This window comes from Danio rerio, chromosome 19 (genome assembly GCF_052040795.2).
Source record: "Danio rerio strain M-AB ecotype USA chromosome 19, GRCz13ab, whole genome shotgun sequence".
Lineage (NCBI taxonomy): Eukaryota > Metazoa > Chordata > Actinopteri > Cypriniformes > Danionidae > Danio > Danio rerio.
In genome coordinates this window covers 7,303,802-7,320,399 of record NC_141039.2, presented here as the reverse complement: position 1 = coordinate 7,320,399, position 16,598 = coordinate 7,303,802, and the positions used below count along the sequence as shown (strand labels likewise).

At 34.8% G+C, this 16,598-nt stretch overlaps 1 protein-coding gene across 2 annotated transcripts in view; it reads left to right on the top strand.

Moving 5' to 3' along the window:
* Positions 1-16,008, top strand: part of atp1a3a (ATPase Na+/K+ transporting subunit alpha 3a) — a 57,415-nt gene extending 41,407 nt beyond the window's left edge. The window contains 9 exon segments of one of the 2 annotated variants that reach the window (NM_131684.2): positions 1,934-2,084; positions 2,164-2,332; positions 5,108-5,262; positions 5,941-6,064; positions 8,831-8,976; positions 10,742-10,872; positions 11,272-11,373; positions 11,461-11,552; positions 13,995-16,008. In NM_131684.2, the coding sequence (NP_571759.2) occupies positions 1,934-2,084; positions 2,164-2,332; positions 5,108-5,262; positions 5,941-6,064; positions 8,831-8,976; positions 10,742-10,872; positions 11,272-11,373; positions 11,461-11,552; positions 13,995-14,023 (1,099 nt within the window). In that variant the 3' untranslated portion in view covers positions 14,024-16,008. 2 annotated transcript variants of the gene reach the window in all.
* Positions 16,009-16,598: the final 590 nt, after the last annotated feature.

Here is a 16,598-nt window from a genome sequence, read left to right as displayed (position 1 = left end):
GAGTAGTATGGTATGAAGCTGTAAAATCGCTCTAACCTACCTAATCCCTAACCCCAACCTCAGAACCAAACCATTCAAATACAGTATTGGTAGCATAATCTGATGGGTGGGATAAAATATCAGCTCAAATTAAGCCCTGCCTGTAGAACACAAAACAAGATATTCTGAAGAACGCTGGAGAAAATCAGCCTTTGACATTGATAGTAGGAACAGAAGTCAATGGATGCTTTTTTCAACATTCTTCAGTATATCTTCCTTTGTGTTCAACAGAAGCAAGAAACTCAAATGACTTAATGACGACAGCATTTTTGGGTGAACTGTCTCTTTAAGATGCCTGAGCTCGACATTTGTGATATTCCCAAGGTCGTTTTCCTGGATTTACATGCTTTTTAGTCCTGAAACAACAACCCGATAAGCTGTCAGGATTATAGGTTTGGGATTATGCTTTAGCTACATCAGTTTCCACCAATCATTCGTTTTTGATGCAGGATAGGGTTGGGATTTTATCTATTATTGCTTGATAGGATTGTTGTTTCTAGAAATGACAAAGGTTGTTGATCCACGAACATGTCCTCTGACTCAATCGCTTTGGATGGATGGATGGATGGATGGATGGATGGATGGATGGATGGATGGATGGATGGATGGATGGATGGATAGATAGATAGATAGATAGATAGATAGATAGATAGATAGATAGATAGATAGATAGATAGATAGATAGATAGATAGATAGATAGATAGATAGATAGATAGATAGATAGATAGATAGATAGATAGATAGATAGATAGATGGATGGATGGATGGATGGATGGATGGATGGATGCAGTAGATAGATAGATAGACAGATAGACAGAGACAGACAGATGGATAGATAGATAGATAGATAGATAGATAGATAGATAGATAGATAGATAGATAGATAGATAGATAGATAGATAGATAGATAGATAGATGGATGGATGGATGGATGGATGGATGGATGGATGGATGGATGGATGGATGGATGGATGGATGGATGGATGGATGGATGGATGGATGGATGGATGGATGGATGGATGGATGGATGGAATAGATAGATAGATAGATAGATAGATAGATAGATAGATAGATAGATAGATAGATAGATAGATAGATAGATAGATAGATAGATAGATAGATAGATAGATAGATAGATAGATAGACAGATAGAAAGAGACAGACAGATGGATAGATAGATAGATAGTTAGATAGATAGATAGATAGATAGATAGATAGATAGATAGATAGATAGATAGATAGATAGATAGATAGATAGATAGATAGATAGATAGATAGATAGATAGATAGATGGATGGATGGATGGATGGATGGATGGATGGATGGATGGATGGATGGATGGATGCAGTAGATAGATAGATAGATAGATAGATAGATAGATAGATAGATAGATAGATAGATAGATAGATAGATAGATAGATAGATAGATAGATAGATAGATAGATAGATCGATGGATCGATGGATCGATACAATAGACAGATGAATGGGTGGATAGATATGTACAATAGATGGATGGATGTATGGATGGATGGATACAGTAGATAGGTAGACAGACAATCCAAAAGACAGATGATAGATAGATACACACACACATATAAATATAGACTTATATAATAATAATAATACCTTACTTAAGCTTTACATCTCTACTTTTTTATCCACAAAATTATAATAATAATATTTATTATTAATTTATTTTAGATTAATGAATAAATATTAATACAAAGAACCTGTGAAAGCTCTATTGTAATAAGATGTTAAAGTTATTCTGATTTGTCTGGTAATTCTTGCTCTGTTTCTCGTTCGCTCTCAGCAGCTGCACATTCAGTCTGATGATGATGCCGCTGGAGAGTGAGTGTGTTCATCAGTATTCTGGATGTGTGTGTTATCAGGGATGCTAAAGCCTGCGTGATCCACGGCACAGATCTGAAGGATCTCTCGCAGGACCAGATGGATGAAGTGCTGAAGAATCACACAGAGATCGTGTTCGCCAGGACGTCCCCCCAGCAGAAGCTCATCATCGTGGAGGGCTGCCAGAGACAGGTAACACTCGGCACGATTCAGCTCTTCATTAATAATCATTATGAGTTATGTTTTACACTCTCCCTGATTCTGTCTGTAGGGCGCTATCGTGGCCGTGACTGGTGATGGAGTGAATGATTCTCCCGCTCTGAAGAAAGCAGATATCGGCGTGGCCATGGGGATTTCTGGATCAGACGTCTCCAAACAGGCAGCAGACATGATCCTGCTGGATGACAACTTTGCATCCATTGTTACTGGAGTGGAGGAAGGTGAGAGAAAGAGAGAGAAAGGATTTGAGAAACAAACAAATGAGAGTGGTTCTGCTCCTATATTTTGCACTTTATTTTTAATAACTGATTCTGTACTTTATTAATTGGATGATTAGTGGATTCTACAAAGAAATTGCTAATGGCCGGTTGTTTGCTACGGTTCGATACGGTACGGGTCACCTTTATCAGGGTTGCGTTTCCACTGCCAAAAGGGTACCAATGGTCATGGTGTATGACAGAAGGTTTCAGTCGACATCATTCTCGCTCCAGGCGCACGTTATTATTATCAGCCTAAGAAGTTTGTTATTTCAAATATAGACGTGCACACAAACAATAGCAAGCTCTCCATAGAAAGTGAAACCGCTTGCGCTTTAGATGGCCTCGTAAAATAAGGCTTGTTTGTGCTCGGGTCGACCATGGCTCGTTATTATATGTATATATTATTACTGTGTAATGTCTCTGCTGTGTATTTAAAAATGGTGCTTCTTTTGTTTTCATTCTCCTGGCTCGTGCACGAGCCTAGCGACGTATCTCTGTAAACCAATAGCGTTCAGCTGTGCATCTGGCTCTGCCTTTTGGTACCCTTTTGTTGTGCTAGGTACCCTTCCGAAAGTGAAAATGTGGGACCGTACGGTTCTCTTTTTGGTACCTTTCGACAGTCGAAACGGTCATTAAAAGCATACAGAACCGAACCGTACCACTCCACAAGCGATCATTCAGAATGTAAAATAGGACAAATATGTTTGTTAAAAATTATAGCAAATCTCAATTGTTTAAAAAATTGCAGTCAACAAAAATATAAATAAATACTATAGCATTTCTAATAAATTGTACTTTACTATATTAGCATAATAAAGTTGATGTATATTATGAAAATGTATATTTAAAAACATGAAATTTTTATATTTAATAGACCAAATAATATAGACAACTGAGAATGTGTGTATGTAGTAACTAGCATAGTTTAAATTTATTTAAATGTATTAAAATTAAGCACTAAATATTAATGAAAAATAATTTTTTCTGTGTGTGTGTGTGTGTGTGTGTGTGTGCGTGTGTGTGTGTATATATATATATATATATATATATATATATATATATATATATATATATATATATATGTGTGTGTGTGTGTGTATGTGTATATATGTATATAGTTGAAGTCAGAATTATTAGCCCTCCTATGATTTTTCTTCTTTTTTATTTCCCTAATAATGTTCAACAGAGCAAAGACATTTTCACATTTTCACAGTATGTCTGATCATATTTTTTTCTTCTGGAGAAAGTCTGATTTGTTTTATTTTGGCTAGAATAAAAGCAGTTTTAAATTTATTATGAACCATTTTAGGGTCAAAATTGTTAGCCCCTTTAAGTTAACTTTGTTTTTTCGACTGTCTACAGAACAAACCATCATCATACAATAACTTGCCTAATTACCCTAACCTAGTTAACCTAATTAATCTAGTGAAGCCTTTAAATGTCACTTTAGGATGTATAGAAATGTCTTGAAAAATATCTAGTCAAATATTATTTACTGTCATCTTGGCAAAGATAAAATAAATCAGTTATTAGAGATGAGTTATTAAAACTATTATGTTTAGAAATGTGTAGAAAAAATCTGCTTTCCGTTAAAAGGAAATTGGGGAAAAAAATAAACAGTGGGTGGAATTTTTCAGAGGGGCTAATAATTCTGACTTTTTATTAACTATATATGGTCACCTTGGAATTATAAGGTTCTATCTGACATATTTGTCAAAATTAAGTTATTCACATATTCTTATTAAATGACAACTTATATACATTATGGCATATTTTTTATGACTTTTTATATAAAAAAAAAATTACACACACACTGTTTGTTGTGTTATTTTAAGTGTGATTTCAAGATTTAAAATATATGCGAAATATGGGAAAACATCTTTGTGAGATAAAGCAAAACATCTTAGCAAGGCAACGCAAAAAAACAAAAAACGACTTAAAACTCAACTGTTTAGTCTCCACTTACCTTACTAATCTGCAATTCCCTCTCTGACCCCTCCACTAACTACATTAATTATAAAATAAATAAATAAATAAAAATTACTACTGTTTTGCTTCTTACACTTTCTTTGCATCTTACACTTTCGTATTGCATACGAATAAGTGCCTATAGCACTTATTCATTGTTGCTCTTATAGTTGTGTAAACTGCTTCCTTGTCCTCATTTGTAAGTCGCTTTGGATAAAAGCGTCTGCTAATTGACTAAATATAAATGTAATGTAAATGCAAAAACTTAAAAATATATATATTTTCCTATCACTCAGTTTTTTTTTTCTCCCACCCAGTTTTTTCCCGACCATCACGTCCCTTCCGGGTCTTCATAAATTACAAATCTATAAAATCAACAAAATTGAATTAGACCCATTGAATAATGGAGCTACAGAATAAAACGTACAAAATTTATTGTAATGCAAGTGTGTATGGATGTTTCCCAGAACTGAGTTGCAGCTGGAAGGGCATCGGCTGTGTAAAACATTTGCTGGATAAGTTAGCGGTTCATTTCGCTGTGGCGCCTATGATGAATAAAGGGACTAAGCCTAAGAAAATGAATGAATGAATAAATGAATATTGTAAGGCTTACAAAAAGAAAAACACTGTAAACAAACGTTGTTCATATTTATACCAAACATTAAGCATAAATTAGAGATTCTCTAAAGCCAAACTGTCTCAGCTAATGTTGGAAGCACTTGTTGCCAGAACTGAAGTTTGCGCTTGTGTTTTTATTTTCTCTCCCAGGTCGCTTGATCTTTGATAACCTGAAGAAGTCCATCGCCTACACGCTGACCAGCAACATCCCTGAGATCACTCCATTCCTGTTCTTCATCCTGGTCAACATTCCTCTTCCTCTGGGCACCATCACCATCCTCTGCATTGACCTGGGCACTGACATGGTGAGACACAAACACACGTCTAATGGTTTTTGTTTACAATCATCCACTGCTATAATTAGGGATGCACAAGGTTGAAGCTAATGGGCGTCACAAGGTCACTGGTTCGAGTTCCAACTGGGCCAGTTGCCATTTCTGTGTGGAGTTTGCATGTTCTCCCCGTGTTCGTGTGGGTTTCCTCCGGGTGCTCCAGTTTTTCCCAAGGACATGCGCTATGAGTGAATTGAACTCACTAAATTGGTCGTAGTGTATGAATGTGAGAGAGTATGGGTGTTTTCCAGTACTAGGTTTATGGCTGAAAGGACATCCGCTATGTAAAAAACATATGCTAGAATAGTTGATGGTTCATTCCGCTGTGGCGACCCCAGATAAATAAAGAACTACGCTGAAGGAATGAATGAAATATACTCATGTACATGTGGACATGGCCTCAGACTGCTGTCCTGATCTTACCGATAGCACTCCTCCTGGTGGACAATAAAGTTATTGCAGATGCATAATCAACACATTAATCAGCAATTTACAACAGCATTATTATCCATTTCCAATTGTTTACATTTCAAGCCATCATCTACCGACTTACGAAGTGTTCCGATAAAATTTCCCATCCCTAGTTACAATTGCAGTGTCCCCACACTCACCTGTTTCCTCACATTAACCAATCAATGGCTGTCGTTGCAGGTCCCTGCGATCTCATTGGCTTATGAAGCAGCAGAGAGTGACATCATGAAGCGTCAGCCCCGTAACCCTCTCCGGGACAAGCTGGTGAACGAGCGTCTCATCAGCATTGCTTACGGACAGATCGGTCAGTGAGCTGATGCATTAGATACAAACACTAACACATAGCATTAACTAACGCTACTAGCATAATAAACTAATAATTAGCTGCTCATTAATAACTAGTAAGGTAAGTTGGGTTTGATAAGGGATGCAGAAAGAGATATACTTTATAACTAGATATACTTATATAGATAATATAGATATACTTTATAACTACTCATGAACAGTTAATATACTTATTGGGAATGTAATGGATCACGGTTGATTCGTACGGATCACAACCCACGGTTCGTAACACACGTGGCCCGCGGACTAATACATTTTTTTTTACTTGTAGATTAATCCTAAATTCGTAACGATCGCAGAAAGATCGCTTCCTGCATGATTCAAATCACATGTATGAAAGCATTTAGGCTTTCCTGTAAAATATAATGATGACGGAAGTAGTTGTGGTGGGTTTCTTAGTTTTTTTTTTTTTTTTAAGATTTATTTTTGGCCTTTTTGCCTTTATTATTAGATAGGACAGTATTGAGACAGGAAGCGAAGAGGGAGAGAGAGAGAGAGGGTAGGGTAATGTCGTCGAGCCGGGATTCGAACTCGCAACGTGCTATTGCATCATATGTCGTCGCGCTAACCACTAGGCTATTGCGCCGACAGGGTTTCATAGTTTATTACAGGTGTTTTCTGTCACTACTTGTTTAGCCTGCATTATTGCATTCAGTGTAAGCTGCACAATTTATCATTAAAAGTTTGGGATCTCAACACTTACACAACATGAATGATAAATGATGGGGATTTCAAGAAAGAGATTCAGTCTTGAGTCTTTTGAGTTGGTTATGAAGTTACAAACAGCCAAATAACACAGCAGCACTGGGAAACAGGTTATAGTTTAGATAAAACCACTGATGTTTATAGCAAAGATTAAAATCATCGTCATATGCATTTAATGATGCTTAAAACCAGGGCCGGAGTGGGACTCCTTTTCAGCCCTGGAGTTTCAAGCCTCAGACCGGCCCACCTCAGTTCACGACTGACTATATTGAAATAAGGTCATTTTCAATTCATTTTCTATTTAAACTATCATGTCTTTTTTGAGAAAACAGCTGCTTTAGAACTTCAAATGTTCAACAACCCTAACAGTATTTTATGTCTTAACAATAAAAATGAAAAAAAAAAACAATTACTCTGACGAGGATCAAAACCGGGTCGGTGGTGTCAAAACCTAACATGCTAACCACTCGACCACAACAGTTACATGATAATCACCCTGCAGGCTGCATGTTGATCACGAGGCTGCGAGAAAATAGCTAAAAAAGAGCAGAGCTGCGGTAAAATATTGAATAAGAAGACTGTGGTCAAGTAAATAAATGAATTAATTTAAAGTGACTACTGTAAGCCACAGATTCTGGAGCTAGGGACACCGGCCCTTGTGGCCAAAAAACGGACCGGCCCACCGTGAATTCTCCCGGTCCTCCTGATTAGCCAATCCGGGCCTGCTTAAAACTGAAAGTTGTAGGCAGCAATTACATTATTTAACTAATAGGAGGCAACCAGCCATCAGAAATATGCCACTGAATAATTCTTCAAAAAGTATCATCTAGCAATGAAACATGAAGCTTTATGAGTAATTAACTCAATCATTTATTAAAATTGAGACTAAAAATAAAAGTTGTACAAGTTATGTTAGTTTTCTACATTTAGCATTATCAGCAACGCTAACGTAGTAATAGTGAACTTTTCACAGTACTGAATATTTTACAATTTATTTTTATTCAATTGATTATTTCTTAATTTTTATATTTTAATAAAATGACAGGCTCTAAGTTCTGTTTGTTTAAACCAAAAGTGTCTCTATTACGCCCTAAGTCTAGGGGAAAACAACATGGGCATAATAAACGGAAAAAACTATTGTGTTGGGGCGGTGGATTTCCCAAACAAAAAAAAAACTTAATCCAAAAGATCCCCTTCAGTTGACAACTAAACTCGGAAACTCAGTTAAGAGTAATTTATTAGATCTATCTAGAAAAGTAGTCATTTTAAATGAGCATCTCTTCAGGTGGCCACAGGCCAAAATAACAAACAGAAGAATCTAAAAAATAAATTAACTAAATTACCTATAAATATTTAAAGAAAAATACAGGAAGCTTACCTTTCTCCCTAAACATAAACATAGTCAAAAGTAATCAAATAAATAGGCAGGCCACCCCTACAAGCTCAAACTCTCCAAAAGAAGTTGAACTTATGAACAATGGTAACAAGACTGAATGTTGGTCATCGGCCGGAGGGGTAAGGGAAATCCAGGAGCTCCACTCCTAGCAACTGTCACAGCACAAATGAGCTCCCCGAACCCTGTCAGAAGCTCCTTTTTATACAGGCCTCCCAGACCAGCAGCCAATCAGAGCATGGATCACGCCGAAATGGAAAGCTATGGGATAACAAAAAACAACAAGAAGGCAAGACACAGAAAAAGACGCATGCAATACGCAATAAAAAGTTAATAAATAAACTTTAGTCGGAACAGTCTCGCAGTACTGTTTTTGTAAAAAATGACCAAATGACATTTGTCTCCTTCCCTTTTTGGCTGATCTGAAAAATGGTTCAATCCGTGTCTATAAAAAGCATAATGTAATCCGAACCGTCAGATTTGTGATCCGTCACACCACTAATACTTATAATTGGCAGGTAATAAGTTAAACTAAAGTGTTAGCAAACAAACTGATGATGTAAAAGAAAAGCTGGTTTGTTGAGCTGAAATGAAGCCAATAAATGTGACTTTCCATTAAATATGCAGGTATGATTCAGGCGCTGGGAGGATTCTTCAGTTATTTCGTGATTCTGGCTGAGAATGGTTTTCTGCCCAGTGTGCTGGTGGGCATTCGGCTGAACTGGGACGATCGCTCCAACAATGACCTGGAGGACAGTTACGGACAGCAATGGGTAAACATTACATCACATTTCATCTTTGATAGACAAGGATATGCATTTGGCGTTGGTTTTTCAATAGCAGATCGCATTGCATTTAGTTTATATTTAAATGCATTCATTTAGCAGGTGCTTTTATTTAAAGTGACTTCGCTAACTGTGTACTGTGATATGAGCCAACAGTTTCATTTAATTTTCATTCGGCACAGGCACTAATGTTGGGTTACTTTGGAGAAAAACATTTAATTGGGATAATTTTTTATTTATTATTATTAGTATAGTAGATGTTATTAATTAATAATTAAGTAGTTTTATGTTTTTCCAGGATTTTGTGAGTTATGGAGATGTTAAAGGAAATATTGTATAAGATTTTTTTACTATAATATGAGCCAACAACATTTTCATTTAATTTTCATTTGAAACGCGCTAATGTTTGGTAACTTTGGAGAAACATTTCATTCTCTTATTTTTAATTATTATTATTATTAGTAGGAGTAGTGGTAGTAGTAGTAGTAATTATTAAATACTGAATTAGTAATTAAGTAGTTATTCGGCTTTTCCAGGATTTTGCTAGTTATTGAGATGAAAAAACACATATTGTACAATACAAGAGATAATGTTTGGTTACTTTGAAGAAACACATTTAATTGTCATTATTATTGATAATAATAATAATTATTATTATTAGTAGTAGTATTAATGTTATTATTATTATTAGTAGTAGTAGTTGTGATTATTTAATACTGAATTTGTAAATAGCTAGTTATTCAGTTTTTCCAGGATTTTGCGAGTTATTCGGATAAAAACAGAAATATTTTAGTTTTAATTTTATTTATTTTTTCTTATTTAAGATTTTTGTTTATTTTCACAACAATTGAAGCAAATCATTTCAGAAGTTTTTAGAGAACCTGTCACAAAATCATTTTAGGCCACAAATATAAAATAATGTCCCTGCAAAATCCTTTTTTTTATTATTTTTTAAATAATAATAATAATTATTATTATTATTATATAAATAATACAAATTAGGAAGTCACTGTAAAGCTAATGTACTGAAAATTGTAGTAATACAATTTATTATTATTATTATTATTATATAAATAAATAATACAAACTAGTTCATCACTGTAATGCTAATGAACTGGAAACTGTAATAATATCATTTTTTATTATCAATTATTTTTAATTACATTTTAAACACAAAATCAGTCATTTTAGACCGCATTTATAAAATATGCCTGCAAAATCCTGGAAAGACTGGTTGGTATTATTATTATTATTATATTGATAAGAAGAATTACTGTAATGCTAATAAACTGGAAACTGTAATAATATTATCTTTAAATTATACTTTATTTTTAATTACAATAATATTAAAAATGTCCCTGCAAAATCCTGGAGGAACTGGTTATTATTATTTTTATTATTATCATATTTTTTTAAATAATACAATTTTTAAAAATCGCTTTGAAGGTAACGGGATAGTAAATATAAACACATTATAAACACATAAATACAAACTAAATAATAGGCATGTTATTACGCATTTTACCGATTATAAAAAAAAATCCACATTTGGCAATTGGAGAGTGTAATTCTCTTGTGAATTTCCTCACAAATAAAACTGTAGAACAGAGCACATTTGAATATTTTACACAGTCAAAGCACAACTGCTCTTATAAATGCTTCTGCATTCGTTCAAAATGTACATTAGTTTACTAGTTTACACTGCTCAATGTGAATGTGCAGCATGTAGTAATCTACAATGTGTTTCTCTCAGACGTACGAGCAGAGGAAGATCGTGGAGTTCACCTGTCACACAGCTTTCTTCGTCAGTATTGTGGTCGTACAGTGGGCCGACGTCATCATCTGCAAGACTCGCCGCAACTCTGTGTTCCAGCAGGGCATGAAGTGAGTATCGCTCATCAAATCCCAATTAAACTAGTGCTGTCAATACATAAAAAGAATTATTCGATTATACACACATTTCGGTGAAATAAATCATGATTAATTGCAATTAACACCACCTAACATTAAAGTCTGCATGAAGTCAAAATTCACAAAGTTCATTTTGCTAGTGCACATTGTTAGTCTTAGGGGAACCTAGTTGTAAACATCTCAACTTTTCAGAATCCCGCCAGCGCACCCCAAGTCATGTGACTAGAACTAACCAATCAGCGTCATAGTTTGTATTGAATGTACACATTTCAGTAATAACAGTAGACTAATCACTTCAGACATATGCAGAGCACCCAAACACTCCAAACCACTGTAGCTGAGCTGATGATTGTTTCTGCTTGCTCTTGACAGGAATAAGATCCTGATCTTCGGGCTGTTTGAGGAGACGGCTCTAGCTGCATTCCTCTCCTACTGTCCCGGGATGGACGTGGCGCTCAGGATGTACCCTCTCAAGTGAGTGTGATGTACAAAAAGAAAATGACATCATCAAAAATGAACTGAATTAATACAAATTTTTCTTTTTTTTCTTTCTTTTCTCAGGCCCAGTTGGTGGTTCTGCGCGTTCCCTTACAGCTTCTTAATTTTTGTTTATGATGAGATCCGAAAACTTATCCTGCGCCGAAACCCAGGAGGTACAGAACCTGAATTACTCTCATACTGAGAGATAGAACTGAGTAATATTGATAGAAAAAAAAAAAAAAATATATATATATATATATATATATATATATATATATATATATATATATATATATATATATATATATAGTTGAAGTCAGAATTATTAACCCCCCTGAATTATTAGCCCCTTTGTTTATTTATTTATTTTTTCTGTTTATTGGAGAGCAGATTTGTTCAACACATTTCTTAACATAATAATTTTAATAGCTCATCTCTGATAACTGATTTATTTTATCTTTGCCATGATGATAGTAAATAATATTTGATTAGATATTTTTCAAGACACTTCTATACAGCTTAAAGTGACATTTAAAGGCTTAACTAGGTTAATCAGGTTAACTAGGCAGGTTAGGGTGTTAAGGCAAGTTATTGTATAACAATGGTTTGTTTTGTAGACTATCGAAAAAATATAGCTTAAAGGGGCTAATAATTTTGACCTTAAAATGGTTTTAAAAATATTTAAAACTGATTTGTTCCTGTCAAAATAAAACAAATAAGGCTTTCTCTAGAGGAAAAAATATTATCGGACATACTTTGAAAATTTCCTTGCTCTGTTGAACATTATTTAGGAAATACTTAAAAGGGGGTTTAAAAATTCTGATTTTAACTGTATATATATATATAAATAGGCTTTTGATAAAATGTTATATATATATATATTTCAGTATTTACAGTATGACATCATTTTGACCACATTAAAATACAGGAAAACATTAACATTATTTTAAAAATTGTATAAGCAAATGAATCAATGTATCTGAGATTTGAATCAATTCTTTAAAGCTGACAATTTCAACTAATTATAGAAATCAAATTCATATCAATCATATACACTTGAAGACACAATTATTATGTTAATTATAATATAAATAAATTGTATATTATTTTTATTCTAGCCAAAATGAAAGATAACAGATTTCTAAAGAAGATAAAATATAATAGGAAACACTGTGAAAAATTTCCACATCACTTAGTAAATGTTTGAAAAATAATTACAATTTTACATGAGGGCTAATAAATTCGTCTTCAACTGTAAGGCCCTGTTCACACTAATACATTTTAGCTTTAAAACGCATAAGTTCTGCTACGATTACGCCCACACTACTCCAGAGTTTTTGAGCCCTAAAACGGAGGATTTTGAAAACACTGTAGAGGCCGTTTTCATTTTCTGTCGATTGGGGAAAACAGAGACATCTTAAAACAGAGGCTTGGCTGCCGACATTTGTGCAGACTGATTGGGGCTTTTTCTCATTATCAAGTAGGCAACACAAAGTTCAGACTTACATCCTTTCCTTGTAAGATCGGACTTCGCAAGTCAAAAACGAACTCCCTTGGATGTGAGGACACGTCGGGTAAATCTTCAAAAGTAACTGCAGTGAAGTTTTATAATGTCATTTACATCACCCTGGCTACATTCACTTAACAATAAAATGAATACAAGACTTAAAGCAATGTCTTTTTTAATTTTCATATTAAATATACTTAAATTAAAAATAAACTAATAATAGACACCAAAAATGTTAAGGCATCATGTTCATATTTAAATGACCGTCATGTTCACTCTGCAAATTTATAACAAAATAATAACTGCCTCCTTGAAACATTAGACTCGCTGTGTGGTTTGGGCTTGTTGTCAGGCGATATGCACACTATAAAGATATAGAATAGCAAAACTTTTGCTGAATATAATAATCAGTAAACTATAATGTTAATAATCAATACTAATTATAAAAGAAAAAAGTACAATATTTTTATAATACAAGAAATAAAGGCAAACAATCGGTCAGATGTTGCGAAATCAGTGTACGTGGTAATATTAATAGGTATATTAACTTATCTTTCCGCTCAGCCAAAACATGTTACCTGAGATTAAGTAGGCTAATAGATTCAAAAGACTGACTCTTAAATATAGGTCTACCACACAAGATGAATTAAACATCGCATTTAACAACTACAGAAACATGAGGTCCAGCAGCAGATTCGGGATGGACTGGCCGATGTTGGGCTGTTATCAGTCGAGCAGGTGTGCTCAGAGCTCCTACTGACTGCCTTGAGCTTAGACGCAAGAATATGTTGAAGCAGCTTTTAGCGCATGCCAGAGTGCATGTATGGTCACGTGATGTATGTTTTCAGCAGTGTAGTGTGGACAGAGAGCTTTTCCCAAACGCTAGGTGAAACGCCAGTGTGCATGTAGATCGTTTTCTTTCTAAAACGCCATTTTATAACTAAAAGGTATTGGCCTAAGTGGTGCAAACAATAATATTCAAAATGCCGCTTATATGATTATTCTGTTAATATTTAATCCCCTTACAACAATCAAATGTTAATATTTACGTTGTTTTGCTATATTGTAATGATTTCCTCTCTTTGTCTTTCTCTCTGTTTCACCTCAGGTTGGGTTGAAAAGGAGACGTACTACTGAATTGTCAAATACTTCACTCATCGATTCTCCCTCACTCTCTCTTTCTCTCTCTCTTCTCTCTTTCTTATTCACGTTCTCCCCATTCCTACCGAAAACCAATACAGAAACAACCATGTTACAAATCCACCTCCTTCCTTCCCTCCCTTTACCCAATTAAAAAATAACGCAGACCAACAACAACAGACCAACACAACAAACCTCCTGTTATTGTTTTTTTTTTTTTTTTGTACGTGTGTGTATGTGTGTGTTTTTCTCCAGCTGAATCTGCCAGAAACACATCGGTAAGGTTTACCGATACTCTCAAAACACACTGTTAGGTTGTGCGAACGCACAGCTTTTGCTAATGGATGTCACGCATCGCGCAGAGACTCCTAAACAAACACTGCCACGCCAGATTACTGTTACACATCGCTCTCCAGACACAAAATACTAATCGTATAGAGGAAACAAACAGTGTTGTATTTATTAATCATTCATAATGATGTTCTTTTATGTTCGAAGTGTGTCTGAGAGCTGCTTGATTTCGTTTTTTGCTCAGACTTGACAAAAGCACACTGCCACCCTCTCTCGCTCGCTCGCTGTTATAAATGAAGTTGCTGCCTTACATTTTTAAGTTCCGTCAGTTAGTTTAACTTAACGCTACATTAAACTGACTTAAAACAGAAAGTTGAAGTCTGCATGAACCGAAAGTTCCACGGACTTTTATTTCAGTATGATTATGTGCTTCTTACTGAAACGGAATATTGAGTAGGGGGCGGAGCTTTAGCTTTGCGCATCATTCCATTGGGCAAACTAACAATAAGAGGCGTGTGGTCAAACTGACATCATCAGAGAAGAACTGCCATTCATAACACGGAAGCAAATGCTCAGAATTCGATTGAAGATTACCAAAACAAACTTCATGTGAATTAACATAAATAGAATAATTTTTCTTCTAAATGAATAAACAATAGGAGGGGCGTGGCCAAACTGACATCATCAGAGAAGAACCGCTATTCCAAACACGGAAGCAAATGCTTAGAATTTGATTGAAGATTACTAAAAACAAACTTTCTACTTCAAAAAATGAACATACGCAGATTAATTGCTCTCTTAAAGAATAACAATGTGTGCTGGGCGAATAAACAGTCAAATTTGATTTCATGCACACTTTAAATCTTAAAAAAATCAAGTTGAAGCAAATTTAACTGATTTTATTAAGTTCAAATGAGTATTTCAAAAGTTCTGGAGACTTTTATTATTGTATGTTGATGCAGTTCTAACTGAAACTGAATATTGAGTAGGGGCGAAGCTTTCATTTTGCGCATCATTCCTTCGTACATACAAACAATGAGAGGGGCGTGGACAAACTGACATCATCAGAAAAAAAACGCCACTCCAAACACAGAAGCAAATGCTCAGAATTTGATTGAAGATTACCAAAGCAAACTTTTTATTTCAATAAATGAACATACACGGATTAAGTATTGCGATGTGTTGTGGACAAATTAACAGTAAAATTTGATTTCACTCAGACTTTAAATCTTTAAAAAATTAAGTTGGCGCATATTGAACTCATTTTATTAAGTATTTGTAACATAATGATTGCTAAAGCTGATTTGATTCAACTTAAATTTTTCAGGCAGCAACTCATTTCTTACAGAGCTCTTCCTTACTCTTTCTCCTTCTATCTTTGTCTTCTATCTCTCGCTCTCCGTCCCCTTTTATCCTGCACTTCCCTCCTCTTTCTTCTGTCCGTCCGTCTGTCCGTCCCCGTCTGTTTGTCTGTTTGTGAACGATGTGAAGACACTCCTCCTCCCTCTTCTATCCGGACCCCGTTTCCCCTGTTACAACTACAAAAAAAGAAAAAAGAAAAGAAATTACAATCTTTCTGTGTCCTAGGAAAAAGAGATTTCACTCTGATTTCATTGTTTAAATAAGTGCAGAGAAAATCAAAACATGGAGTAAAAGCAATGTACCAATACGTGAAACAAACAGCAAAAAAATTCAATAAAAAAAGAAGGATCTCTCTTTTCTCAGCTTGGCGTCACTTTGTTTTTGTGTCTGCTTACTGCTTTGAAATCTGATAAAGTGTTATATTCATTTGAAGACACTTAAACTTTCATCAGGCTGGAAAATGAACACTTTTAATAATTTTATATTAATATATATATATATATATATATATATATATATATATATATATATATATATATATTTATGTATTCAACTGCTTGTTAACGCAAATTTCTAATCAGCCAATCACATAACAGCAACTCAAAGCATTTAGGCAAGTAAGGTGATTTAAGTGACTTTAAACATGACATGGTTGTCGGTGCCAGACGACCTGGTCTGAGTATTTCAGAAACTGCTGATCTACTGGGATTTTCACGCACAACCATCTCTAGGATTTACAGAGAATGGTCCGAAAAAGAAAAAAAATATCCAGTGAGTGGCAGTTCTGTGGGTGCAAATGCCTTGTTGATGCCAGAAGACAGAGGAGAATGGTCAGAATGGTTCCAGCTGATAGAAAGACAACAGTAACTCAAATAACCACTCACTACAACCGAGGTCTGCAGAAGAACAACTCTGAATG